The sequence below is a fragment of the Apus apus genome, chromosome 3 (assembly GCF_020740795.1).
Source record: "Apus apus isolate bApuApu2 chromosome 3, bApuApu2.pri.cur, whole genome shotgun sequence".
Taxonomy (NCBI): Eukaryota; Metazoa; Chordata; class Aves; order Apodiformes; family Apodidae; genus Apus; species Apus apus.
Genome location: NC_067284.1, coordinates 63051216 through 63076802, shown reverse-complemented (window position 1 = coordinate 63076802; position 25587 = coordinate 63051216). Strand labels below are relative to the sequence as shown.

At 47.0% G+C, this 25587-nt stretch overlaps 1 protein-coding gene across 1 annotated transcript in view; it reads left to right on the top strand.

Annotated features, from left to right (window-relative positions):
- The first annotated feature begins 2968 nt into the window (after positions 1-2968).
- The window catches only part of CAPN2 (calpain 2), a 32995-nt gene continuing 10376 nt past the window's right edge, over positions 2969-25587 (top strand). Inside the window, exons 1-12 of the mRNA XM_051614541.1 lie at positions 2969-3205; positions 4165-4234; positions 13626-13744; positions 14118-14251; positions 15154-15322; positions 18174-18257; positions 19773-19858; positions 20554-20628; positions 20904-21064; positions 21407-21576; positions 22797-22808; positions 24389-24600. Coding sequence (XP_051470501.1) covers positions 2969-3205; positions 4165-4234; positions 13626-13744; positions 14118-14251; positions 15154-15322; positions 18174-18257; positions 19773-19858; positions 20554-20628; positions 20904-21064; positions 21407-21576; positions 22797-22808; positions 24389-24600 — 1529 coding nt within the window. The remainder of the gene's footprint in view (positions 3206-4164; positions 4235-13625; positions 13745-14117; positions 14252-15153; positions 15323-18173; positions 18258-19772; positions 19859-20553; positions 20629-20903; positions 21065-21406; positions 21577-22796; positions 22809-24388; positions 24601-25587) is intronic.

The window sequence follows — 25587 nt, the reverse complement described above, 5'->3', positions numbered from 1 at the left end:
AATTCAGCTTACTTAATCTAGTGCACAGCGCACCAGCTCTGTTCAGAGGGCACTAACGGCACATAACCCTACTTGATCCACTTCCAGCTCTGCACATGTGACTGATATTCCTTGTGCCTCAGTATTTAGCTAAAATGCCATTGCTCTCTTCATTAAGAAAGCCCCTCTTACCCTCTAGGAAGAACCAACACCTTCAAAGCAGAGCAAAGTTGGTCTGCACCTGCTGGGTTTGGACAACCTGCCAGGCAGCATCAGGGCTGCTCCCTTGCATGGCCAACACAGATGTTGCTGGCTGGTGTGGCTCATACCACCTTCATATCTAACTGCAAAACGATCGGAGGGGGCTCCTCTTCTATACTGTAAATTTAATGAGCAATGCTTATCTTGTTTTCCTGCTTAATAGCAATCATTTCCCACAATAATTTATTGTGTAAGTAGGACCTGTGCTGAGTATAAGCAGAGGAATCTAAGTGATTGAAGGCCAAAGCCATCAAGCAAATGGACAGGGTCTCCTGACACATCAAAGCATCATATATCAGCAATAAACAAAAATGTCTTACTTATAATTTTCAAGGAAAACTTCCCACCACATCTCTTCAAATGGCACAGCCAGGTACTCTACAATTCTTCAGAAATTTTTCAAACAATAATGTTCATATTATTTGGATAGGATGGCTGCAAACAGGCATTCAGTGCATCCAGAACTTTGGGTACGATGCACAAAAAGAGGTCTCTCTCCTTCCAGGGCAGCTGGACGGGCAGCATAGGCAGTGGACACAGCACTAAGGGCTATCAGCCTCCACTGGGGAATGCTGCCTGGCACCCAGCATGTCCTGAGTCAGACTTGAAATATGAAACAAATGGTGAGAATTCTGCCTTGGAGGGATGCCATACTCTGTGGGTGCCAGCAGCATCATTTCAGCTGTTCTTGGCAGCAGCACACCCTCAAAATGAAGACACTCCTTCTCCTGCACCAGTCAGCAGGGGTGCATGTTGGGGGGAACTCACTGTGGAAGGTTTGGGCTGCACAGGGGGGTGTGGATGGATCCATGCTAGCGTCGAAAGCAGCATGTGCTTGGGTTACCACCAGTAAATCAAGCTGTAAATAATTTCTGTTGTGTGCAGCCTTCAAAATTGTAACAGGATGACAATACAGGGTAGACATATGGACTCTATTAGTTTTTGAGTTTTTTACTTCCTTTGATTTTTTTTTTCTTTGAAAATGAATACATTTTGATGGATACAACATGAGCTGGCAATGTGCTCTTGCAGCCCAGAAAGCCAATCGTGTCCAGCAGGGGCCAGGGAGGTGAGTGGAGTCCCTCAGGGGTCAGTACTGGGACTGGTGGTGTTCAACATCTTCATCAACGACCTGGATGAGGGTACAGAATGTACCCTCAGCAAGTTTGCTGATGACACCAAGCTGGGAGGAGTGGCTGACACACCAGAAGGCTGTGCTGCCATTCAGAGAGACTTAGACAGGCTGGAGACTTGGGCGGGGAAAAACCTGATGAAGTTTAACAAGGGCAAGTGTAGAGTTTTGCATTTGGGGAAGAAAAATGTCATGCACCAGTACAGGTTGGGGGCTGACCTGCTGGAGAGCAGTGTAGGTGAAAGGGATCTGGGGGTCCTGGTAGACAGGAGGATGACCATGAGCCAGCAATGTGCCCCTGTGGCTAAGAAGGCCAATGGCATCCTGGGGTGTATTAGAAAGGGTGTGGTTAGTAGGTCAAGAGAGGTTCTCCTCCCCCTCTATTCTGCATTGGTGAGGCTGCATCTGGAGTATTGTGTCCAGTTCTGGGCCCCTCAGTTCAAGAAGGACAGGCAACTGCTGGAAAGAGTCCAGCGCAGAGCCACAAAGATGATTAAGGGAGTGGAACATCTCCCTGATGAGGAAAGGCTGAGGGAGCTGGGTCTCTTTAGTTTGGAGAAAAGGAGACTGAGGGGTGACCTCATCAATGTTTACAAATACGTAAAGGGTGAGTGTCAAGAAGATGGAGTTAAGCTTTTTTCAGTGATGACCAGTGATAGGACAAGGAGTAATGGATACAAATTGGAGCATAGGAGGTTTAAGGTGAATATCAGAAAAAATTTTTTTACTGTGAGAGTGACAGAGCACTGGAACAGGCTGCCCAGAGAGGTTGTGGAGTCTCCTTCTCTGGAGACATTCAAAACCCGCCTGGACGCCTTCCTGTGTGATGTACTCTAGGTGACCCTGCTCTGGCGGGGGGGTTGGACTAGATGATCTTTCGAGGTCCCTTCCAACCCCTATGATTCTATGATTCTGTGATTCTGTGATTCTGCCCCTCTACTTCACACTCGGGAGACCCCACCTGGAGTACTGCGCCCAGTTCTGCAAGTTAGACACTAGGAAGAAATACTTTAGTGTAAGGGGGGTGAGACACTGGCACAGGGTGCCCAGGAAGGTTGCGGATGCCCCCTCCCTGGAGGTGCTCAAGGGCAGGTTGGATGGGACTCTGAGCAAGCTGGTCTAGTGGGAGGTGTCCCTGCCCATGCAGGAGGGTTGGAACTAGATGACCTTAAAGGTCCCTTCCAACCCAAACTATTCCATGATTCTATGATACCTCTGATTTTTACGCAGGATACTTTTTGTTTGGTTGGTTTTGGTTTTTTTTGTTTAATTGTTAAGTCCGTGTGATGATAAGGGAGCCAGGGCTGGCGCAAGCACGAAGCTGGAGAGGTGCCCGCTACTTAAGAGATGCGCTTCCTTCGCCTCCACGGGGAACAGAGACGGACACTAGGCTGAGGGGAAGGGGAGGGAGGCTTCTCCGTCTTTGATTCAGAGAGAGTGCGAGTGACCCCGGTGCAGCGGGACTCGAGCAAAGCGGGGGATGCCGCGGGGCTGAGAGCTGGCGGCACTCGAGACACCCGCCGGGGGAGGGGATGTCAGGCCGGGGCGGGGCCGTGCCGTGCCGTGCCGGGGCGGGGCGGTGGCAGCGGCGGGGCGATGGCGGGGATGGCGGCGGCGGTGGCGAAGGAGCGGGCGGTGACGGCGGGCGCGGGGCGGCACGACCGCGCTGTCCTCTACCTAGGCCAGAATTTTGGGGCGCTACGGCAGGAGTGCCTGCAGGAGGGGCGGCTCTTCCAGGACCCCTCTTTCCCCGCCGGCCCCGCCGCCCTCGGCTATCGGGAGCTGGGGCCCAGCTCCTCCAAGACCCGGGGCGTCGTCTGGCGCAGACCCACGGTAGGGCTTGCGCGGGGGTTGCGCCGTGTACCGGTCCCGGTCCCGCGCCCGGTGGCGGTAGCATCGAGCCGCGGCACCGCCGCGCCTTTTCTCTTCTCTCCGCCACCATCCCGTCCCGTAAATGGGCTTTGATTTAACTCGGCAGGGGCCGTGCGTGTGCTGTTCGCGCTCCCCTTCTCCCTCCCGGCCCACCCGGGGACGCATTTCTCCGCCTGGCTCTGCCGGCGGGTCGGGGCGCGGATGCTGAGCAGGGCGCGGGCGGCCCCGAGCTGAGACCCGCTCCCGGAGCCTCCCCGGGCAGCACCTGGGGACTGCACAGTCCCGATGTGCCGGAGCTATGGGGCTGCGGCGGCCCAGGGCACTAGGTATGTCCCCAACACTGGGGATGTCCCTTCGCCGGAGGTCCGGGCTGGAGAGTAACGTGCTCCGTCTGAAAACCAAACCCCAGCAAAGCCGTTTGCCTTCATCCTGAACTTCCCGTGCGGACAAGCCTCTTGCGTTGGCCAGTGCTCCGGGATGTCACTTAGGATAATTCTTTCCCTTAGCAGAGAGATGAGCTGACCGCGATGCGAAGGTTTCCTTTTCTGAGCCTCTGGCTACCGAAGCAGCCCTGTCTGCCCATAAGAGCCATCGGGTCAGAGGGATTCCGGGGTGTCAGGCAGCTCTGAAAGACCCTGACGTGGTCAGTGGCGGGGAGGTAACTGCAGAGCTGTGTGTGCACGTGTGTGTAAGTGCAGTGGCCCTCCTGTCACATACTGTGAAGTGAGATAGCTGCCCACAAGCTTTGGTCACCAACCCCCCCTTTCTCACCATGCTTAGAGTGTCTGGTGCCTGCACTCATTCTTGACCTGTTCCATCTCTGTGGCATTGTCCCACTGTGGTCAGTTGCTTGTTTAAATTTGCCTTCTTCCTTCCCTCACCTGTAGATACATGTAATGCAAGGCTTGTTTTGTTCCCAGGAGCTGTGTTCCAGCCCTCAGTTCATAGCTGGTGGAGCCACTCGCACAGACATCTGCCAAGGGGCCTTAGGTAAGGTGGAGGCAGAAAGCTGAGTTTTCCTTGCAGGTGCTGCCCCATGACTCCACAGTTCCCTCCTGTGCCATCTGCATCTTGCATCCTACCATCTCTCTTTATATCAAATCAGATCTTTCTTGCCTTTCCTCAGCAACTGCAGGTAAAGACCACACGTGTTTGGCCACTGAATACAGCCTTGCTTTGTGCACTGAGCAGGAGTGACCCAGGCTGCTTTCCTGATGGCTTTTGTGATGACTGCCAGGCCCTGTCCTGTCTGCATCTATGTGCCTGAGAGCAGCCTGACTAATTTCTACCTTTAACAGTTTGCTTTGAAGAGCAGTTTCTTGCGTAGCAGGGCATTTCATTCCCCAGTGGGAGAGGGTGCTGCGGAGCAGGAGAGACCCCCTGAAACCTGGGAAGATGCAGGATGGAGAAAACAAATTATATGGGGGAGAAAACAAATTATATGCCAACTCTTAAGGGCAAAAATAAAAAAGGAATAGGGCAGTCTGTGAGCCCTCTGCTTTTGCAGTGTCTGCCACTCAGTTTTTGCAATGGCAGCTCCTCCATCAGCTGCTCCAGAAGAACCCCAGGAGCTGTGGGTAAGACTCAAGAGGCAGTGGGAAGTGAGTGGCTTAGCCTGGTTGTGTGTGCACAGTTATCCCCATCTCAAAGCCTCTCTCCTGCCTTGCCCCTTTTTTAGGTCAGTGCCTCCATGCTTCTCATCCCACAAGGCAGTGTGGAGGCTGATGAGGAGGATGGCTGCAGGGATTTGAGAGCAAATAAGAGGGCAAAAAGTGGAAACAGTGAGGCTTCTATTTATTCCACAGCTGTAGGGAAGGGGGTTTTAGATTAAACTGATAGTGCAGTTGAGGGAAAGCTCTTGGTGTAGGGGAACATGACTAATATGTGCCGTGTTGTGCTTTCGCAGTGGAGTTGGCAAAGGAACTGTTTGTTTGCTTTTTATCAGCATAATATTAGCTAAGCGATGGCTTCTTAGTTTCTAGTCCCACTGCCGTTATTTCTGTTGTCATGTACAAAAATATAATGGATAAGAAAGCTTATTTCACATGTTTTGCACTTGCTCTTCAGGTTGGTACTTTAATAGCAATAAAGTCTTCAGCACATCACCAGCATTGCTATGTCAGAAGAGCGAGCTACGAGATTTCTGTTTTTCAGCTTCCTTCATATTCTCTCTCTCTGTTCAATATCATGCCACCCACCACGACTACTTTGGCTTAAATTGTCCCAGTGCTTAACAAATGTGCCAGACATCCATCCTTTTTTTTTTTTTTAATTGTGAAACGTAGCAGCTAAGTTGTTGTTTAATGTGCAATTAGAGTTTCTTGTATTGCCCTTTCAACAGCTGGCATTTTGCACAGATGCTAATTTCTGAAGGCACTTAGTTGCTTTTTGCCTTCTGTAGGTTCCAGCTCTTTTATCCAGATGTTATGGTAGCAAGAGCACTGTAATAAAAGATTTGTAACTTCATTTTCAGGTCGTGGAGTTGCTGTTGGTAATGGCAAACTCTTTTAAATTTATGAAAGCATTTGTTGCCTAGTGGTCTTTGGACCAATCAGATGTTCTCATGAGGTTGTATGGTATCCCCAAAGGATACAAACTGACTCACAGCTGGTATTATTTTACCTCCTGAAACAATAACTGAATAGGAAGTTCTTAGTGTTCTTGGTTGTATTACTGGTTTCACCATGATTAAGTATTGCAATGACTCACTTTGCTATCTTCTTATGAATCTGGGCAGGATTTTGGTATTGCGTGTCAGTGTAGTGGTTGATTAAAAATTAGGTGCTGTTGATCTTTTCTCTGTGTAGCCATCGAGTTACTAGGAGCCTGTATTGAATCTCTGCTTTTTCAATGAGGCCAGCAGATGTGTTGTACAAACCCTTTTTTTTTTTTTTTTTTTGTCACTGCCTCCTCTGACACTAGCATTTGTATTTGTATTTACTTAAGCTTCCTTTTACTTGAACTTTGTGTGCTGACAGTGATGTTCAATCATATCTGAGGATGTGACAAAGATTGCACTGGAGGATGTCAGGTGCTCTTGGAAACCTGTACTTTCTAATACGTCGCTGTTTTCCATGGGAAGCTTTTGTGGTCTGTTTATCGCCCAAAAGGCTTGATCCTGAAGCAAGAGACCTATACTCATGTGGACTTTCATCATTCTTGTTCAGCCATTCAGAACAGCTTGGAGTACCACAGGGACAGATGAGGCATCCAAAGCACACACTCCTGTCACTGCTGCAACAGGCTTCTTGGCAGGAGATACGTAACTGAACAGCTCAGCTGATGAGCAGTGGTACAGATGATCCTTTTAGCCCAGGAGTCTTTAGTCTTTAGCTGCAGCCTATACATTTGTTTCATTGTTTTTGACCTGGACTGTATGATAGTGCGATGCAGGAAAGTCATAGCTGATCATCAGTGCAGAAAAGTTCCCCTCACCAAGGTGGCAGCTCCTTAGGTTCTCCAAAGTTCTGTCCCATGGGCTTTGGATTAGTTTTTATTCCAGTTTGATTGCTTTTTAGAAGAAACTTTTAAAGGTGACTATTTGGAGTTAGTTTTGCAGTATTGGATCTGAAGTCAATGATGGTGTTTGGCTCAGAACATCAGCATGTGGGACATGGTGACTCATGACAGTGGAGGGGAGGAACCAAAGCCACTGCAGAGGAAGCTGATTCACCCTTAGCCGCTTTCTTTAGAGAGGATGTCACCATGGTATCACAACACTGGGGTGTACGCAGCACAGTATCTCTCCTCTGCTGTTTATACACAGGTGCCTCCTCCTTAAATAAAAATGTGTGGAAAAATAGTGAACTGAGATGGATTAATTTAGAAAATTAGATGCATGGTTTTCCCACGCTGGCAACTGCTGTACTGTAAATGGGTGGCCACAATCTCATGTTTCTAATCAGAAAACTTCACAGCATCCTATGGTATTGATGTAAATACATCGAGCCATTGGCATGTTGTTAGTCTATAGCTATGAGAGTTTAAAAATAATGACATGTCTGTGATTGGCTGAATGTACATTTTCCTTTGACCCCCTACTCTTACATGCAGTGACCTGAGGAGCTGTCTTTTGCTTACAGCCCTCCAGGTGCTTCACGGGGATGTTTTGCTTGCCTTTGCTCTCCAGAATGGCCAGTTTTAATCTCTTACGGCTATTTATGCTTGCCTTGCAATTACATTTTTTGTAACATTCTTGTTTATAGCTGGAGAAGAGGTAAATGCAGATGGGATGTATAGAAATAAGAAGTAAAACATCAATAGCAGCAAAAAGGAAGCATGACAGAAAAAAAGTAGTACTTGTTAATATAAATAAACTCACAGCCTGGTAATATCCCCTTTTCTAGTAATTGTGTTCTGCCTATTGTATTGTGCATTTAAAAAAATTCTCCATGATTAAGTTAGCCTTGCTAACAGACCTTTCAATGTCTTCATACAAAGAACCTGCTTGTTAGCCTCCTCTTGGACTTTCCTTCTCTACCAAAGCAAAGTCATTGTCAAGAGCTTTACAAAAGTATTTGTTCTTATAGTGAAGGCTATTTGGTAAAGACCCTGCTCAGACTTAGTGCAGGCTAAAACTCCAGGTATTATGACAAGATCCCGTCTTATCCAGGCTATAAATTATCATGTCTACTTTTAGTGATGACTGTTCAGAAAGGCAGAGTTGATATCCTCACTGTTGAGCACTTTTAAATATGGAAACCAAAGGGTGGTCTATCTCCCATACATAATACATCTGCCTTTTAACCTCAAGAAGACCTTGCCCAGAGTTGTCGGAGTTAAGATCTATGTTTGTTTGACTCCAAATTCTCCTCAGAAACCAATATAAACATAAACAGAGACATTTTAGAACACAGTCTAATGTTTCTTTCTCTTTATCATAGAATCATAGAATGCTTAAGGTTGGAAAGGACCGTACAGGTCATCAGGTTCCAACCCCCTGCTATGAGCAGGGACACCCCTCACTAAACCAGGCTGCACAAAGCCTCATCCAACCTGGCCTTGAACACCTCCAGGGAGGGGGCTTCCACAGCCTATCTGGGCAGGCTTCGTGTGTGCCTTGATGGGACAGCTAGAAAGTAAAGGAAATTCTTCACTAACTCTGCTTAAGCAGAGGTTCTCTGGGGAAGTTTCTCCTTAAAATTCAGCGGTTCTTCTCTACAGGGGAAATCTGACTCAAAGATACATTATAGCTCTAAGGGTGTATACTCCTAAGCTAGATGTCTGAGCTACTACGGTAACATCAAGTTGCTAATTTATTCTTTCTGTGCTGCTCTCTGCTTGCTCAGCCCCTGCCTTGTTTATGGAATAGAAATGCTAATGTTTCCTTGGAAGAGTGGTGGGACAGCTACTTTCTGAGCCAGACTTACTTACTGAGGTGATCTGCTAGAGAGCAGCTCTGTGGAGAAGGGCCTTGGATTCCTGGTAGACAACAAGTTATCCATGGGACAACAACGTGCCCTTGTGGCCAAGAGGGCCAATGGTACCCTGGGGTGCATTAGGAGTGTATCCAGCAGATTGAGGTTGGTTCTTCTCTCCCTCTTCTCGACCCTGGTGAGACCTCACTTGGAGTATTTTATCAAGTTCTGGACTCCCCAGTTCAAGAGTGACAGGGACACAGTCCAACAGTGGACTACGAAGATGATTAAGGAACTGGAATATCTGCCTTATGAGGAAAGGCTAAGAGACCTGGGGCTTTTCAGTCTAGAGAGGAGAAGACTGAGGAGGGATCTGATTCATGTCTATAAATACATGAGGGCATCAAGAAGGCAAGGACAACCTCTTTAACTTTGTCCTGTGATAGGACGAGGGGCAATGGATTAAAACTCAAGCACAGGAAGTTCCACCTCAACATGAGGAAGAACTTCTTTACGGTGAGGGTTACAGAGCACTGGGACATGCTCCCCAGAGAGGTTGTGGACTCTGCTTCTCTGGAGACTTTCAAGACCTGTCTGGATGTCTTTCTGAGTGATCTGCCCTAGTTTTGGTCCTACTCTGGCAGCAGGGTTGGAATCTATGATCTTTGGAGGTCCCTTCCGACACCTAATGTTCTCTGATTCTGTGATTTAAATTGGCACAGTTTTGCTGAGGGTAGCAACACCAATGTCAAATGTTCTGAGGGTCTCTTGACTCTGGTGGTCAAGTTTGCCTGGTTGAGGAGTAAACCCATGCATCATGAACTCTGGTTTATGCTGAAGGTTGAGCAATTGAGAGGAAAAATACTTCCACAGATGACTGCAAACAGGAGGCATTGGACATTCCTCAGGTTGTTTCCATCCACCCAGTAGAGTATGCACAAAGGGCTTTAAGCTCTCCCTGCAGCTTTGTTGTAGAAACCAGGAGCTGTGTGGTTTTACGCAGCTGTGCCTTAAGACCAGCATAGCTGTGCTGAGTGGGCTGAGTTGCTCTTTCTGGATTTATCTAATTTAGTCTGAATAAGAACATGGATCTGCCTAGCCATGTGAAGGCATCCTAGTAGTCTAGGTAAACATACCTGTGCTGGCTTTAGCCTCACTAGGAAAGGTCTGATATGCCAGAGACTCTCTTCACCTCTCAGTTGTGTGTGTCTGTACAAGCCTTGCAGAGCCTGGGATTGTGCCAGGGTTGTTCTGCTCCTCAGACAGGCACCTCGCTGAGGGTTAGCAGCTATTTGGCCTCTGTGCTGAGATGAGACCGGTTCACCTATCAGTTTGTGTATTTGTGACATGCCTCCTGCCTGTTCCCAATGTTCAGGGTGCTTTGAGATTGCTGTTTGTTGGAAGTTAAGTCTCACTCAGGTTTACAAACTGTTCCTAGGTGTGAATGATTGTTCCTGCTGGACCAGGAACACAGTGGCACAGCTGGGAGTATCAAGATCCTCACTCTTTTCTGTTTAGGATTTTGTTGGTCTGAAACACCCAATGGCTCCTGGGCACTAGAAGAGGAATATTTGTGGTGGAGGCCAAAGATTATCTGCCTGTACACAGTCCTGGGTGTTACAGAGAGTGCTCAGCTCTCCTGTGGTGTCAGCTGGTTCAGTGCACATGTATATTTACATCCATCCCCTTCTCCCATACTGACTCTGACACACAATATCCCTGCTGCCAAATACATAACAATGCACTGCTCTCTTGACCCAGAAGAGCCCTGTCACAAGCTGTGACCTCCTTAATGCAGTAAGGTGACAGAAAGACTTTTTTGTCTTGGGTTAATGAGTTGACTTGCTGTGTAATAAGTGTCAGTGAGAGAAAAACAAGTTAAGGAAAAAGGAGTGGAGACAATAGGTATGGCATTAATTCAGTCTGTGCCCACAAGGGCCCCAGTCAAAATGCCAGGGTTGTTCTCTAGCAGGGAGCTGTCTCTTGGGCTTGAAAGACCCCAACTCTTGTTCAGAAACTACCTGTTTTGGAGACACAAAAATAAAAACAGAGATAAACACAGCATCCTCAGTACAGGAGGGATCTGTGAGCAGTCTCTCCCAAGTGATTACTATGTTGTCAGGTTTATCTGAAGACTTCTTTGTCAAAACAAAGAAAAAACAAACAAAAACTAAACAACAAAAAAACAGAAATAATTTTGTGCTGACAAGCTGTTTATGGGGGAGCAGAGATCTAAGCTGAAGTCCTGTTATTGCCTTTTGACCAAAATATTTGTTTGCAGAGCTCTTTAACATCCTCCTCTGAAAGAGAATTGCTGTGAAGGGTCCTTACTAAAGCTCTCACATGGTTGGGGGACAGAGGATCATACTGTTAGTTGTGGATTAGCCCATATGAAAACGTCTCTTAGTATCTTCTGACCCCAATTTCTTTCCCAGCAAGCACATTTGCTTGCTGGGGATGCCTCTGAACTCATCCAGGCAGCAGAGGGTATGCAGATCTAGGGAAAAGGGTCTCAGCACTAGGAAAAAGGCTGTAGAAGGAAATTCACCGTTTGGCAGGATGAGGTGGATGTGCTGTCACAGAGGAGGGAGAGCAACATCCTCATTGTTTCATAGTCTGTCACAGAAGAATGGCAAGGTGGCTTTCTCATTTGAAATGCTTCTCTGACAACCCTTTGTGGTACAAGCAGCCAGAGGCAGGCCTGAAGTGAGAGTTTTATGTTTAGTTCTTCCCCCCAGGTTATGAAATAATAAAAGTATCTCAGGTTTAGAAATTATTCTGAAGGTCTACATCTTCTGTGCATCAAATGTCATTTGCAGAGCTGCTGCTGGAGATCAGCTTTGAAAAGCAATGGGCAGCCTGGAGGGCATTGCAGGTTGTCTGTGTTCTTGCTTGTACTATCTAGGTGGTGCGAGATCTGAGCCTGAGGGTGACCAAGAGCTGCTTCTCACAGAGACTTTCTCCCAGCTGTCAGTCTGAACCCCAGTTTCTCACCTATGAGCTTTTGACCCCCTTTTCCTATGGGAGAGAGCTGGCTGTATAGAGACCGCTGCTTTGGTGGCCTCTGACTTGCTAGCATCTGCAGCTGGTTCATGTGTCTTGAACCTACAATCCTACACATGCTGCAGGATGGCTCTGTGAGATCTGATGTATAATACTGGCTTTCTTGTGTTCACAAAGCAAGGCAACAGCACATCTGGTAACCATGTCAGGGAGTTTTGTGTTGGGTTGTGGGAATCAGGGGATCAGCTGGTTCTTAAAATGTCTAATCATAGAATCATTCTGGTTCAAAAGACCTTGAAGATCATCAAGTCCAACCATAACCTAAATCCGCCAACCATAACCCAATCTACCCTTCGGTCCTTAAATCATGTCCCTAAGCACCACATCTGTATTTCTTTTAAACACTTCCAGGGATGCTGACTCCATCACCTCCCTGGGCAGCCTGTTCCAGTGTCCAACCACTCTTTAGGTAAAGAAATTCTAATATCCTGTCTAAACCTCTCCTGGCGCAGCTTCAGGCCATTTCCTCTGGTCCTGTCATTATTTACCTGGGAGAAAAGGCCAGCTCCCACTTCCCTACAACCTCCTTTCAGGTAGTTGTAGAGACCAATGAGGTCTCCCCTCAGCCTCCTCTTCAAACTAAACAATCCCAGTTCCCTCAGCCTCTCCTCACAGGACTTATTCTCCAGACCTTTCACCAGCTTGGTAGCTCTTTTCTGGACACGCTCCAACATCTCCATGTCCTTCCTGTAGTGAGGGGCCCAGAACTGGACACAGTACTCGAGGTGTGGCCTCACCAATGCCGAGGACAAGGGCATGATCACCTCTCTACTCCACTGGGCACAGGATTCCTGATGCAGGCCAGGATGCTGTTGGCCTTCTTGGCTACCTGGGCACACTGCTGGCTCATGTTAAGTTGGCTGTCAGCCAGCACTCCCAGGTCCTTCTCCACCATGGAGCTTTCCAACCACTCATCCCCAAGCATGGAGCTTTGCATGGGGTTGTTGTGACCAAAGTGCAGGACCCAGCACTTGGCCTTGTTGAACCTCATGCAATTGGCCTCCCCATTGATCCAGCCTGTCCAGGTCTCTCTGCAGAGCCTTCCGACCCTCAAGCAAATCAACAAGCATCACCTTGCTAATGGGCTGCAGGAGGCCCATGGCTGAGCAGCAAGGTAACCACTCTGTTAAAGTAACTCTAGTTTCTGTAAATAATTACAGAAAATAGAGGTAATGTTTATATAGTTGTGGTCTCCTCCTGTCTCTTCTTGGTAGGAGATGGTATGGAAAAATACTGTCCCCACAGCCTGGACCCTGGGGCTCTGGCATGCAGGCTGGGTGTATGTTGGCTCCATCCCAGGAAGGGTGGAGGGTGTGTGGGTCTGGGGAACAGTGCTTGCCTTCAGACCTCTTCTGCCTCTCTGGTGACTAGTTGTGGGACCAAACAGGAAGGCCTCTAGCAGTACCCTCAGAGATGTATAGCGTGAAAGGAGCTTCTGTTTGGTAGGAATCTGGCAAAAGACCTTGAAGGCAGCTCATCCCTAGGACAGATGTCTGGATGGCAAGTCAGCAGGCATTTATTAAGCACAGAGGAGGGGAAGGAAAAGCAGCCTGTGCTTAAGAAAACACTGGTCTTTTGAAGAGAAACTGCACCCCTGAGTACCTGCGTGTACCAGCAGGGCTGCCTTTTCGCCTTTTCCCCTTGTGGCTTCCTAACCTGGGGACGCTTCCCTGAATATGAAGGTTTCTTTCAGATGGGTGATAACTGCTGGTAGATCATTAAAAGTCTGCTTTTACCTTTTTTTATTACTCTGTTCTTCAGGAAATGCAACACTGCCTGGAAATGGTGTATTGTATACATGCTTTGATCTACTGTAGGGTTAAATGATGGGAGGGCTCATCTCATCGTAGCTGAGGTGGTTGTTAGTTATAATGCACACTCCCTGTGCAGTATAAAAAATAAAGAATAAAGTCTGAATCCGAAAATGTGCCTTTTTCTTTTAATTTTTTCTTTTTAAACAGGGGACTGTTGGCTCCTGGCTGCTATTGCCTCTCTAACCCTGAATGAAGAAATTCTGGCTCGTGTAGTTCCCAAAGACCAGAGCTTCCAGGATAAATATGCAGGAATTTTCCATTTCCAGGTAGGTGGAAAACAGGCTCTTGCCTTCCCCCCAGCTCTGTCAGCAAGGAGCTGGTGTAGCTCGCCATGTCCACGTGTGGTGTTTCCTGGAACATTTTGAGGCATGTCAAAAAGCTAGGCAGAAAAATAGAGACATCCAAAAAGGGTGATGGTGGTGGAAGGAAGAATCAAAGAGCTGGTAGCAGCATCTGTCTTTGTGGTCCTTCCTTCATCAGCAGATCCAGCTGAGGACGAGCATCTCTGTACAGGGTGGGCAAAGCTGGCTGTGAGGGGGATTACTTTTCCTCTAGGAAACTGGTGTTAGCAGATAAATATCCTTGTGACCTGAGTGCACAGCACAGGGTGGTGACGAAGTGTTTGTGCTCTCTTTCCAGTTCTGGCAGTACGGGGAGTGGGTGGACGTTGTGGTGGACGACAGGCTGCCCACCAAGAATGGGGAGCTGCTCTTTGTGCACTCGGCAGAGGGCAGCGAGTTCTGGAGCGCGCTGCTGGAGAAGGCCTATGCCAAGTGAGTTGAGGCCAGAGGAAGGGAGACTGCTTTCACCCCACTCAAATTTCCTCATGCCTCCATTTCCCCATAGCATCCTCAGCTGCACAGATACTATGCATTTAAAATGGTAGCCTAATTATTATCCTTTAAAACTTCTAGGGTATGGCTGCTTCGTGGCTGCTTCTTGGCTGCTTTAGTAAAGTGTTGCCAGCAGATGCTCATGACAAGTAGCTGAAGGTACTAACTTTGCTGCTAGCCAGGAAAATAGCTCTTGCATCTTATGGCAAGGATGTTCCTAGAGTGCTGTCTCTTGTCACTGGGACCTGAGAAGCTCATTTTCATGTGCTCTACACACCTATGAGGGCTTGCAGCTGCAGTGCTTCAGCATGCCGAGCATGCCAGTCCACACGCCCAGGTCTCTGTTCAAGGTGAAGATGATCAAATCTGAATTTGTGGTTTGGGGATGGCCAGGGAGGAATTTTTTCATCTGACATTTCTATTTTGAATTGACTTAAGAAATTGAGCTGATTTAGATCAGCTGAAAATCAGACCCACAATTGTTAAATGGATTAAAAGACTGTGTGGAAGTAGAGAGGTAAATTGTTTGGTCTTACATTTTTAATATTATTTTTTCTTCAAGTAGTGGTCATGATTTTTGTCATTGGTATCACTAAGCCTGCAGTCTGTGTACATGGTCATATAAGACTTTATGCTGGGCTTTCCAAGTACAGATGTGTAAGAAGCCTAATTGGGGGGAATGTGTTCATAGCTGCTGTGGTGCTGTTGAGAGCAGAAATGCTGTGACAGTTGGCACAACTGAGTGCCTCTCTCCAAGAGGAGAACAGGGAACCTGATGGTTGTCTTTGTGAGAAGAGAAGAATAGGGATCCTGATGGTTGGTTTTGTTTCCCTTCCATGCAGGCTGAATGGCTCATACGAGTCTCTGTCTGGTGGCACCACCACTGAAGGCTTTGAGGACTTCACTGGTGGAATTGCTGAATGGTATGAGCTGCAGAAGGCACCACCCAACCTCTTCAAAATCATCCAGAAGGCTCTTCAGAAAGGCGCTCTCCTTGGCTGCTCCATTGATGTGAGTTAGCAGGCTTATTGCTGGACTCTTGGCTCTCGTGCATATGGTCAGCCAGGGGATGGATCTGCACTCCGTCACAGGAGGTGCACAAAGGATGCTGGTTCCCTCAGCCTGCAGTTCTCTGCTCTACCTTTGACCAAAGAAAGGACACAGGCACATGCTCTTCTGGGAGACTAAGTCTCAAAATAGGTTGAAACATAGTTAAAGCTTATTGCATCCCTTGTTTTTTTTCCTCCAGACTTTCAGATTTGGCTGTTTAATAGGTTTGTGGTAACAAACCGTACAGAGAACTCATTAGGGGACCTGATCTACATCTTTGTCCTTAAGAAAGCCCGTGGGTTGGCAGCAGGTTGATACAGGCTGAGTGGGTTTGGGCAGAAAGCCACTGCTAATGGATCCTGCAGTCAGATGCTCAGAGATGGCAACCTCCGTCCTTGCTATAGCCTGTTTTTTGCACAAATTGTACCCAAATGCTCTGAAAAAATCTGGAGACTGTTCTTCAAGCAGGGAGGTTCAGACTGTTGCCAGACTTTTAAAAGGCTTTGTCTGAAAATACATTGCCAAGAGCTGAACCTGCATCAGAAGAAGAGGAGCTTTGGCCTTGCCTGCAAGGATTCAGCATCAGTTTTAGCTTCACTGAAATTGATCTAAGTATTTTTATTATGATTATCACCTCACTCCCAAAGGAGATTACATCTTAGTTATATCTAAAGGGAGAGTAAACTGTTTACAATTACTCTGTTCATAAAATAAACTCAAGTGTTTCCTTCAATTTTTTAAGTTAAATCAGAGTCACGGGAGAGGGAAGCTTCACAGCAGGAAGAGTCCTTGGTTAATGTCAGCATTCAAATTTGCAGCACTTTCATGGCCTGTTTTATTAGCTTACATTTAGATAAGAATCCAACATCTGGATTTTTGTGCCAGAATGACACAAATCTCTTGTTAGGGTGAGGAAGTAAATATATTCCTTTGTTGGTAAATGCTAACAATTTATATATCATAACATAATTACTAGTGAATTTAGCTTTTGAAAAAATTCTGTAAAATCCTCTCTTCTGTGAGAGAAACATGGAGGGTAAGCATTACACCGCAGGGTAGTAATGGCATAAATTGACAGCAGGAATTCTGCCTGTTTGATCCCACTCTCTTTTTTTTAAGCTACAAATATGCTTGTTTAAAGATCACACTTTCTGAAATGGTGGGCAGGCGATGGCAAACGTGGGTCATAGAGTTTTAAGCATCTTTAGAGCAAGATGTCAATAAGTGAATTTTCTCTCCAGTGTTCAAAGTGCCCGAGTATTTTAATGGCCACAAAAAAGTGAGAAGCTGGTGTGCCTGCAGGTACAAACGGCATCCAAAGTACAGCCTTTTCCCTTGTTTCCCTGCATGGCAAGTCCCAGGGTGGTGGTGCTGAGGAGAGGAAGGGGAACCTCCCACCCCACTGTAGAGCTGAAGAGAGTGTTTTGAAGTGAAGCCCATGGGCTTGCTGGACCCTGGGTACGATCCCTGGTGATGCCTGGGCAACCTCAGGCGGTCACCTCCTCCTGTGTTCTTCCTGGTCACTTGAGAACATGGAGTTAATTTGTATCTTTTAGGAAGAAATTGTTCACTGTAAGGGTGATGAGACACTGGAACAGGTTGCCCAGAGAAGTTGTAGCTGCCTCGTCCCTGGAAGTGTTCAAGGCCAGTTTGGATGGAGCTTTGAGCAACCTGGTCTAGTGGGAGGTGTCCCTGCCCATGGCAGCCTCAGGCGGTCATCTCCTCCTGTGTTCCTCCTGATCCCATGGAAGGGAGGTTGGAACTAGATCATCTTTAAGGTCCCTTGCAGCCCAAGCCATTCAGTGATTCTATAATCCCCTATGTATAACGTTTGGAGATGCATGAGAGGGAATGCACAACACAGTCCCATACAGATTTAAGATGGCAGACCAGAATGTATGTACACACAAAGCAAAGTTTTATTATAAATTATAATAATTATGTGGTCAGGCTAAAAGACATAAATCAAATATCAGAATATCTACTACACTGTAGCTCACAACGTAAGCACTGTAGGAACTACTTATTAATTGGCATTTACTGGATCTAGAACAAAACCCAAAACAATATTTTAAAGCAATAGTTTAAAGATGGTGTAATTATTAAATAGAGATTGATGTTACTTACCCTACCTGATGACCATGGGGTAGCTCCCTTTCTGTCAGCCTCTGAGGAGTAACCATTTGAGGGGTGTCCCTGCTTGAGGGGGGGATATCAAACACATCCTCAGGGCAAAGTGTGTAAGAATCCTCTGATCAAGAATGGGCTGGGCTTTTGTGAAATAAAGTGATCGTCTGTCAGTCCCTTCTTGCTGAGCCAAACCTCCTCTCCTTTCTCTGGGATCCTTCTAGCTTAGCTGAATACTTTTCTCTCATAAAAACACTGTGTCTTTTCCAGTTTTCTGTTTTTCTCTGTCTGGGCCCAGCTGCTCCAGAGTGTCTTCCAACACCGCAGTCCATTGTGGACTTCCAGCTAACATGGTAGTTGTTTTTCACCAGAGAGCACAGAGAGCAGAGCAAATGTCAAGTCTTTCTCTCACTGAGGCAGAGCATCCTGCTGCACTCGCCAAGCATTTTGGAGCCAGAGGGACCTTTGCTGCAGTGCAGGGCTTGGGCATGCACCCTGTGCCACTGCCACACATGCTGCCATCCCCTCTCCCCACTCTGTCATGCAGAGCCTTCTTGTTGTCTCAGCTAAACCACCCCCTGCAGCCTCCTAGCAAGACTGAAGCTCTGTTGAAGGGGAAGTTTTGCTCGGTTGGATCCCCTGCCACACAGGAGGCCACCCTCACCCACTTCTCTTGCTCCTCCAGATCACCAGCGCGGCAGAGACGGAGGCCGTCACTTCCCAGAAGCTGGTGAAAGGCCACGCATACTCAGTCACCGGGGCAGAGGAGGTAGGTGTGCTTCCCCTGAGGGGTGAGATGCAGTGAGCTGTGCCCTTGGCCTGAGCCGTGGCAGCCACACCTTCATCTTCAGTGTTGCAGAGTCTCCAGTCCCACCTGTTTTGCCAAATCGTTTTTGTTTCCTTTCTTTCTGAAGAAACAATTGAATTAGTTGGTGTGGTTTTTTTTGAGAAACGCAAATTTGACTTCTTGGGGTTTTTGACTAAAGCCACCTTTTGTTCCGTGAGCATTGCCGTTCTCCAGGCAGTGGGGTGGCGGGAAGTCCTGTGCAGAGGGCACACTACCCGCTGCTGGTGATGGGGCCCCTCAACACGTTTCTGTATAGCAGGCAGCACACAGCAAGATGTGCCAGCAACGTGTGCCATAAATGCCTGTGGAACAGCACTTTTTGGCAGGGCACAGTATGTGAACACAGGGTGCCTGTCCAAGAGCAGGTGACTGGTGAAGGTAAAAGTAGAAACAAAGGGAGCAGATCCTGATGTCCTTCCACATAAGTAATGAACTTTCAGTTACTTCACTGATAACTGTTTCTGAAATTATTTCTGGAACTTTAGAGTGAGGTGTAGAGAGCCACTGACAGGCTGCACTGAGGTAAACAATGCTAATGGGCAGATTGATGTGCATGCATTTGATCCTTCTCTCACCACAAAAGCAGCAGGGAGGGACCTTAATTCATGAACAGACATGATTTAGCCAGGCTTTTCCTTTGGAGATATGTGCAGACTATCTAAGGTTAGTCCATCTTGGGCGCAGGAGCATCATTTCTGAACACTGTGCTGCAGATGCTCTACACAGGGTTTTTTTGTGTTTCAGGCTCTAGAGGTACACCAGCTCCTTCCTCAGATTAGTGCCATGTGTTCCCCATAAGTACTGCGTGTTCCCACTGAAACTCATACACCTTTGCTTGGCCTGGACTCGGTGCACACAGAGATCAGCAGATAACATGCCAGGGCCTCAGCGCAGGGCAAGGAGAGGCTGAGATGGGTGCGCTGCAGGGTATTTGTGTGATCAAAGGGGTTGTGACCAGACTGAGTCCCACCTCCTGTAACAGGCTCATCTTATATATAGGCAAGGGGGGGAAAAAGCATTTGAATGTGAAAAGGCAGTTGATACATAGAAGACAACTTCAGAGGAATATCCCCCTGTACCTGCTTTTTAGCAGTGCTGTAGCAGCTTTATGTTCCCTTTGCTTGAAATCCTACCAGAGTTAATTTTTTTAGCAGCACAAACTAGACATTTTGGTTATCTATAATGCTAGGTACCTTTATGCTCTAAGCATTCCTTGGACAAGCTTAGGGGCATGGAGCTCATTCAAAATCAATTTGATTTTGTGGCTTTTGGACCAGATGTGTGTGTTTGTGTGTATATGCTTTAGTGCTGGCGTAGCATTGAGATGCTTACTCTGTCGTGTCCTTCGGTTCCCACAGAGAAGGTGGAAGGTAAGTGGAGCACAGAGTGCAGTGCAGAGTCCCAGAGTAACTCTCCATACAATTCTGATCCCATCAGGTGAACTTCCGAGGAACGGTGCAGAAGTTGATCAGAATACGAAATCCCTGGGGGGAGGTGGAGTGGACTGGAAAATGGAACGACAAGTGAGTCGATGGCTTGCGTGTTGCTGTAGGCTTTTACTGGAGGGCTATGATGGGGTGTCTGCCATTGCCTGTCTCTGCCCTACCTCACATTCCTCTTGAAATGACATCTGGATGTGGTGTTTTCTCTGAGCAGTTTAAAAGTGGCATCCCACCACTGTCATCTCCCATGTAGGTGTTGCAGCATGTGGTGCCCTTCATACAAACACCTGCCTTTGTGTAAGATGCAGTAATTTGGTTGGTGGGTCCTGCAAGCCTCTTTGTAGTTTCTACTTCTTTAACAGCCAAGGCTCATTGATGAGCTTCTGAAAACTTACTTTCTAAAAGGACTTTTACAATCCATTTCTGTTCTTAGCAATGAAAGCTGGAGTTTAGTCACTTCCGTGGCTGGGCAGTATTTATTCTGGGTCTTGCTATTTCTGAAATAAAGCTCTGTCTCAGTCAAGGCATTAGCACTTTCTGCAAATGAAGCTCTCTTTCTGATCCTTACCTTGATATTTAAGAAGTGAGCTATCAAATATCCCAGCTCCCTGGATTTTGATTCCACTGTGGTTTGAGAGCCTTGGAGCTGCTACAAGTGAGATATCATGGAGTATTGCAATCACACGGAGCTATAAGAAAATGAAATCATTGTGCCAGAACAACATGAGGGTTTAACCTTTACTGTTCCCTGTAGTTAATGTGGGGTTGTCTTTCAGCTGCCCAAACTGGAATGGTGTTGACCCTGAGGTGCGGGAGCAGCTGACCAGGAGACATGAAGATGGGGAATTTTGGTAAGTAACACTGGGTTTCCATTTGGGCTGAAGGGAATATAGAATCATAGAATCATAGAACCATTCAGGTTGGAAGAGACCCTTGGGATCACCGAGTCCAACCAAATATCTTCTCTGTTTTTTTCATTCAAAGTAACCTCTCCCAGTACATTCTCCAAGATCAGTGAGAAAATTCACCCCAAATTCTAGCACTAAATCACAGTGGGAGAGAGGCAGAATAGACAAGGTTGTTGTCCATCCTATCAAGCCTTTGCCTGGGGTGTTGCCTCCCACAGGATGGCGTTCAATGACTTCTTGAGACATTACTCCCGCTTGGAGATCTGCAACTTGACTCCAGATACCCTGGCAAGTGACAGGTACAAGAAGTGGAGCCTTCTGAAGCTGGATGGGAACTGGAGGCGAGGAGCCACTGCAGGGGGCTGCAGGAATTACCCAAGTAAGAGCAAAGAACATGCAGTCACCACTGTGATGGAAAAACCCTTTATACTTGTCCATGTGTACTTTTTCTGGGAGCTGGTTTTGGGTGGCCAGTGGAGGAGGAGGAGAATGTACCTGGGATAATCAGGACTGAGGTCCAGAAAGTGCCAAGGGTTTGGGAAAAGTGGCTCCTTGGTAAGGGTGTAGTTGTGGTTGTAGAGGCTGGGGGAGGAGTATTCACTTTTTCTTCTCAAAACTGATTTTGGAAGTTGGAGCCACATCTGTCCTAGCTGACATGTCTATATCAGCACAGTTGCTTTCAAATAAACCTCTGAGCAGTTTGCATAAATCCACTTTCCAGACACTTTCTGGATGAATCCACAGTATTTAATCAAGCTGGAGGAAGAAGATGAGGATCCTGATGATCCTGAGCGAGGTTGCACTTTCCTTGTTGGCCTGATTCAGAAGCACCGGCGGAAGCAGAGAAAGATGGGAGAAGACATGCACACCATTGGCTTTGCAATTTATGAGGCAAGTAAGGCAGTGCAGGTGCATGGAAAGAGAAGGAAAACTCACCCTGTAGTTAAGATCATGCAGTTCTCAAGCTGAGCTTTCTACCAAAACTCAGCTGGTTTGAGTTAAGACACCAGCCTACAACAAGGAAAATTCACTTAGATGTTTAGAAAATTATCCTGCACTAAAAAAGTGGTCAAGCACAGGGACAGGTGCCCAGGGGGATGATGGAATTTGCATTCCTAGAGATACTCAGACCTAGGCTGGACAAGGTTCTGAACATCACAGACTAACTTTGATACTGGCCTTTCTTTGAATAGGGGTTTGGACCACATGACCCACAGAGGCCCCCTCCCACTTACAATGTTCTGTGCTTCTAAATGGAGGAGCAGAAAAAGTATTTTAAAATTAATTAAAAGTGCAGAAATCCAATCTGACCTTCACTTGCCAGGCTGCAGTGAAAAGCAGGAGTATGAGAGTGGCTGTGGTAGGGATGTAACACTGGCTGGGATGCCCAGACAAGCTTGGGCAGTGTGAACCCAGAAGCAGAACCAGCCAAAACACCCGCAGAACTTTTTCTGCTGAGTAAAGAGTCAGATATATGTCCATGGTAACTCCCGATGCAGCACATCTTGTTCAGAGCTGCAAAGTAACATTGCTTCACTGGCAGTGAAAATAGGACTAATGGTCTTGCCTGAGTAACCATGGACAATATGTGCGAATGCTTCCTTCCTTGATATTACAGCTTTGGAAAAGCTTGTTCTAAGAATAATCTGGTCCTCATAGGCAAAGAAGGTTTAAAGCAAAGCTAGCTCTCCTGAACCCATAAGGAAACAGAAAACTGCATTATTGCCTTGCTCAGCCCCTGCCTTCTCTCCTGATGGTGGAGAGGTTGAAGAGTGAAAGTGGGAAGAAACAGCAGAGAAACTGAGCCTATAAAAAATACCACAGTGGGCCACAGGGTGAAGGATCAGCAGGGAACCATGGCCAGCCTGGCCATGTCTGTGCCAGGCTCTGCCTGTGCTGCCCCAGCCTCACCTCACCTGCTTCCAGGATGGAGCTGGGAGCAGATCCAGCAGTCAGCATTGGGTGGCATGGGCCCAGCATTCACCTTCCCCCCTGAGCTGACTTCAGGTTTTTTTCCGAGAGTGTGGTTGTGCCCACTAACCAGCAGTGAAAAGAAGTAGCCCTGGAGCTGCCATTCAACAAGCAAATAAATTTTTCTTTTCTCCTTGCAGGTGCCCCCAGAGGTATGTAGTATGCGTTGGTGGTCAAGGTGCATTTGGGGCTGAATGGCTGTGGGAATAAATAGTTCAGAGGATACTCCATCCCTGCAGGACAGTATTGATTGTGCAGAGTCTAAAGTTAGGCCATTTATTCTGGAAGGAATTTGAGTCCATGTTGCATTTTCAGAGTATCTTGGGTTGGGATAAGAGCTCTATGATATACTGCAGAAATTCACCAAAGCTGCTCTTCCATGGTTCTTCTCCCAACCCAGAGCCACACCTGTTCCCCTGGAGCACAGCTGCTTTTCTCAGGTTTGCACAGAGTTCATGTCTGACACAAAACTAACATTCTGAGGAGGCTATTTTCATTTCCCTAAGCCCTGTCTTTATTGGTTTCTCTCTGTTCCTGCCTGCAGGTAGCTAATAGCCTGGGGATCAAAGAGGGGTGTGCAACACTGGAATGCCTATGCACTAGGAGGCAGGTCTGCAGAGGTGCCTCTGAGCTGTTGCTCCTCAGAGGAACGAGTGAGCTTGAGCAAAATGCCCTGGTAACCTCATTATCTCACCCACTGTACCTGGGAGGGCACATGCAAAGCAGCAGGGGCATCTCACAGCTCTGGGCACTATACTCAAACCAGCTCCTGTGATGTAAATGGAGTTTTATAATTTACAAAATGGGGCTGCCTGTTACCTGATGGTGCTCTGTCAGCTGCTCAGCTCTTGCCCTAGTGGTCCAAAAACCTAATTTCCATAAAAAAGATACTCTAGCTACAGTCCCATGACTTTCCTCTACCCTCAAAGGTAGAATTTTATCTCTCACCGTGGCAGCAGGTCTGACAGGTTTTGCTTTCTTACAAATTCGGGAGGACTGGAAGGGCGAGGTTTCTCAACCATGCACGTTCCTGATGTTTGCTTCCAGATCTGAGATATCCCCCCTATAAGACCCTGTGCAGAAGAGCTTGTTGTGGAAGCTGTTACACTCCAAAGATGCTTTTATAAGGTGTAACATTTACTTTATTCTTGGAGCCCTCCCATAGGCATGCTCTCTGCCGTAAGGCAGCCTGATCTCAGAGGCAGACCTGAGCTGCAGTCTCCTGGAGGCACCAGCTCTGAGGACCAGAGGGACATGGTTCATAAGCCATCTCACTTTAAAGAAAAATGCTTAGTGGAAGAGTCTGACAGATGCCTTCACACACTATCCATCATCTGCAAAACATAAGCAGGACCTGGGTGATTTATTGAGATGATGTGCAAAATACATTTGCATCCGAAGCTCAGGGGTACTGTGGTGGATGCACACACCCTCCTCTCCCCTCCCCTCCCCTCCCCTCCCCTCCCCTCCCCTCCCCTCTCCTCTCCTCTCTTCTCCTCTCCTCTCCTCTCCTCTCCTCTCCTCCCCTCTCCTCTCCTCTCCTCTCCTCTCCTCTCCTCTCCTCTCCTCTCCTCTCCTCTCCTCTCCTTCCTCCTTCTTCCCTCTCCTCTCCACTGAACAGACATCTCTTTTTTCATACCTAGCTAATTGTAATCTCTATTACATTTTTAATTTATACATGCAAATACATGCAAACTGTGGGGTTTTTTCCTGTTTCTTTGTGTTTCACAAGTTTTCTGGCCAGACAAATATTCATCTGAGCAAAAACTTTTTCCTGACCCACAAAGCAAGAGAAAAATCGAACACCTTTATCAACCTCCGAGAAGTGCTGAACCGGTTTAAGCTCCCTGCAGGAGAATATATCATTGTGCCCTCAACCTTCGAACCCAACAAGAATGGGGATTTCTGCCTGCGGGTCTTCTCTGAAAAAAACGCACAGTCTACGTATGTATGAGCACATGGATGATCTCTGGTCCCTCTCAAGGTCCCTCAACCTGCGCGGTCAAGGTCATGACGGTTCTTGTTTTTTGTCCCCCAGTTTCCCCATGTGTGACTGAGGAGAGTTTTAGTAAATTTAGCAGGAAGGAATGGTGGAAGAATAATTAATAATAATAACAACTATAACAATAACAATGTTATTGTCATTGCCAGCTCTACTTGCACAGACATTTTTAGTTATTGGGCTGTAGACATCTGGGTGCCATGGCACAGGTTGGTCTGTGGAAAGGCTACAGAGAGAAGCAGGCTGGGCTCTTTGCTTGGGAGACAAATGCATTTGCTTTCTGCTGTCTGGGAACATGCTGATTGCAACAAGCGATCTCGCACCTTTGAGATCAGGCTGGAAAAAAATTCAAGATACTTGGTCAGCTAAATCACAGAATCATAGAATCATTTTGGTTGGTAAAAGCCTTTTAAGATCATCAAGCCCAAACATTAACCTAGCAAAATGCTAATTCCACTGCTAAACCATGTCCCCAAGCACCACACCTGTGTATCTCTTAAATACCTCCAGGGATGGTAGTGACTAAACCACTTCAAATGATACCTGTGATAAAATTAAAATGGGTCATAATGGGATTGGGTCAAACCACACCATTAGCTGTGAAGGTGTGAAAAAATTTAAACATCACATCTTAAAGAGCCACTGGGTTAAGGTCTTGGGAAAGGGTGTGGGATCTTTCATATTGAGTTCCCTAATCCAATGTAAACAAAAACTTTTCTGTTATTCTGTAATCTTCTGTTGCATGAGAAAACTGGAATGTCAGTCACATGAAGGTACGTTCAGGTTCTTATGGGGTCCATAGGTGTGTGGTGCTCCCACAGCAACTGGGGAACAATGTGAAACACTTCTGCTCCCACTATGTAATGTCCTAGAGTCTTTAAAGCTCTCACTTTTGCTATTTTAAAGGAAAAAAATGGAGGTGGGGGGGG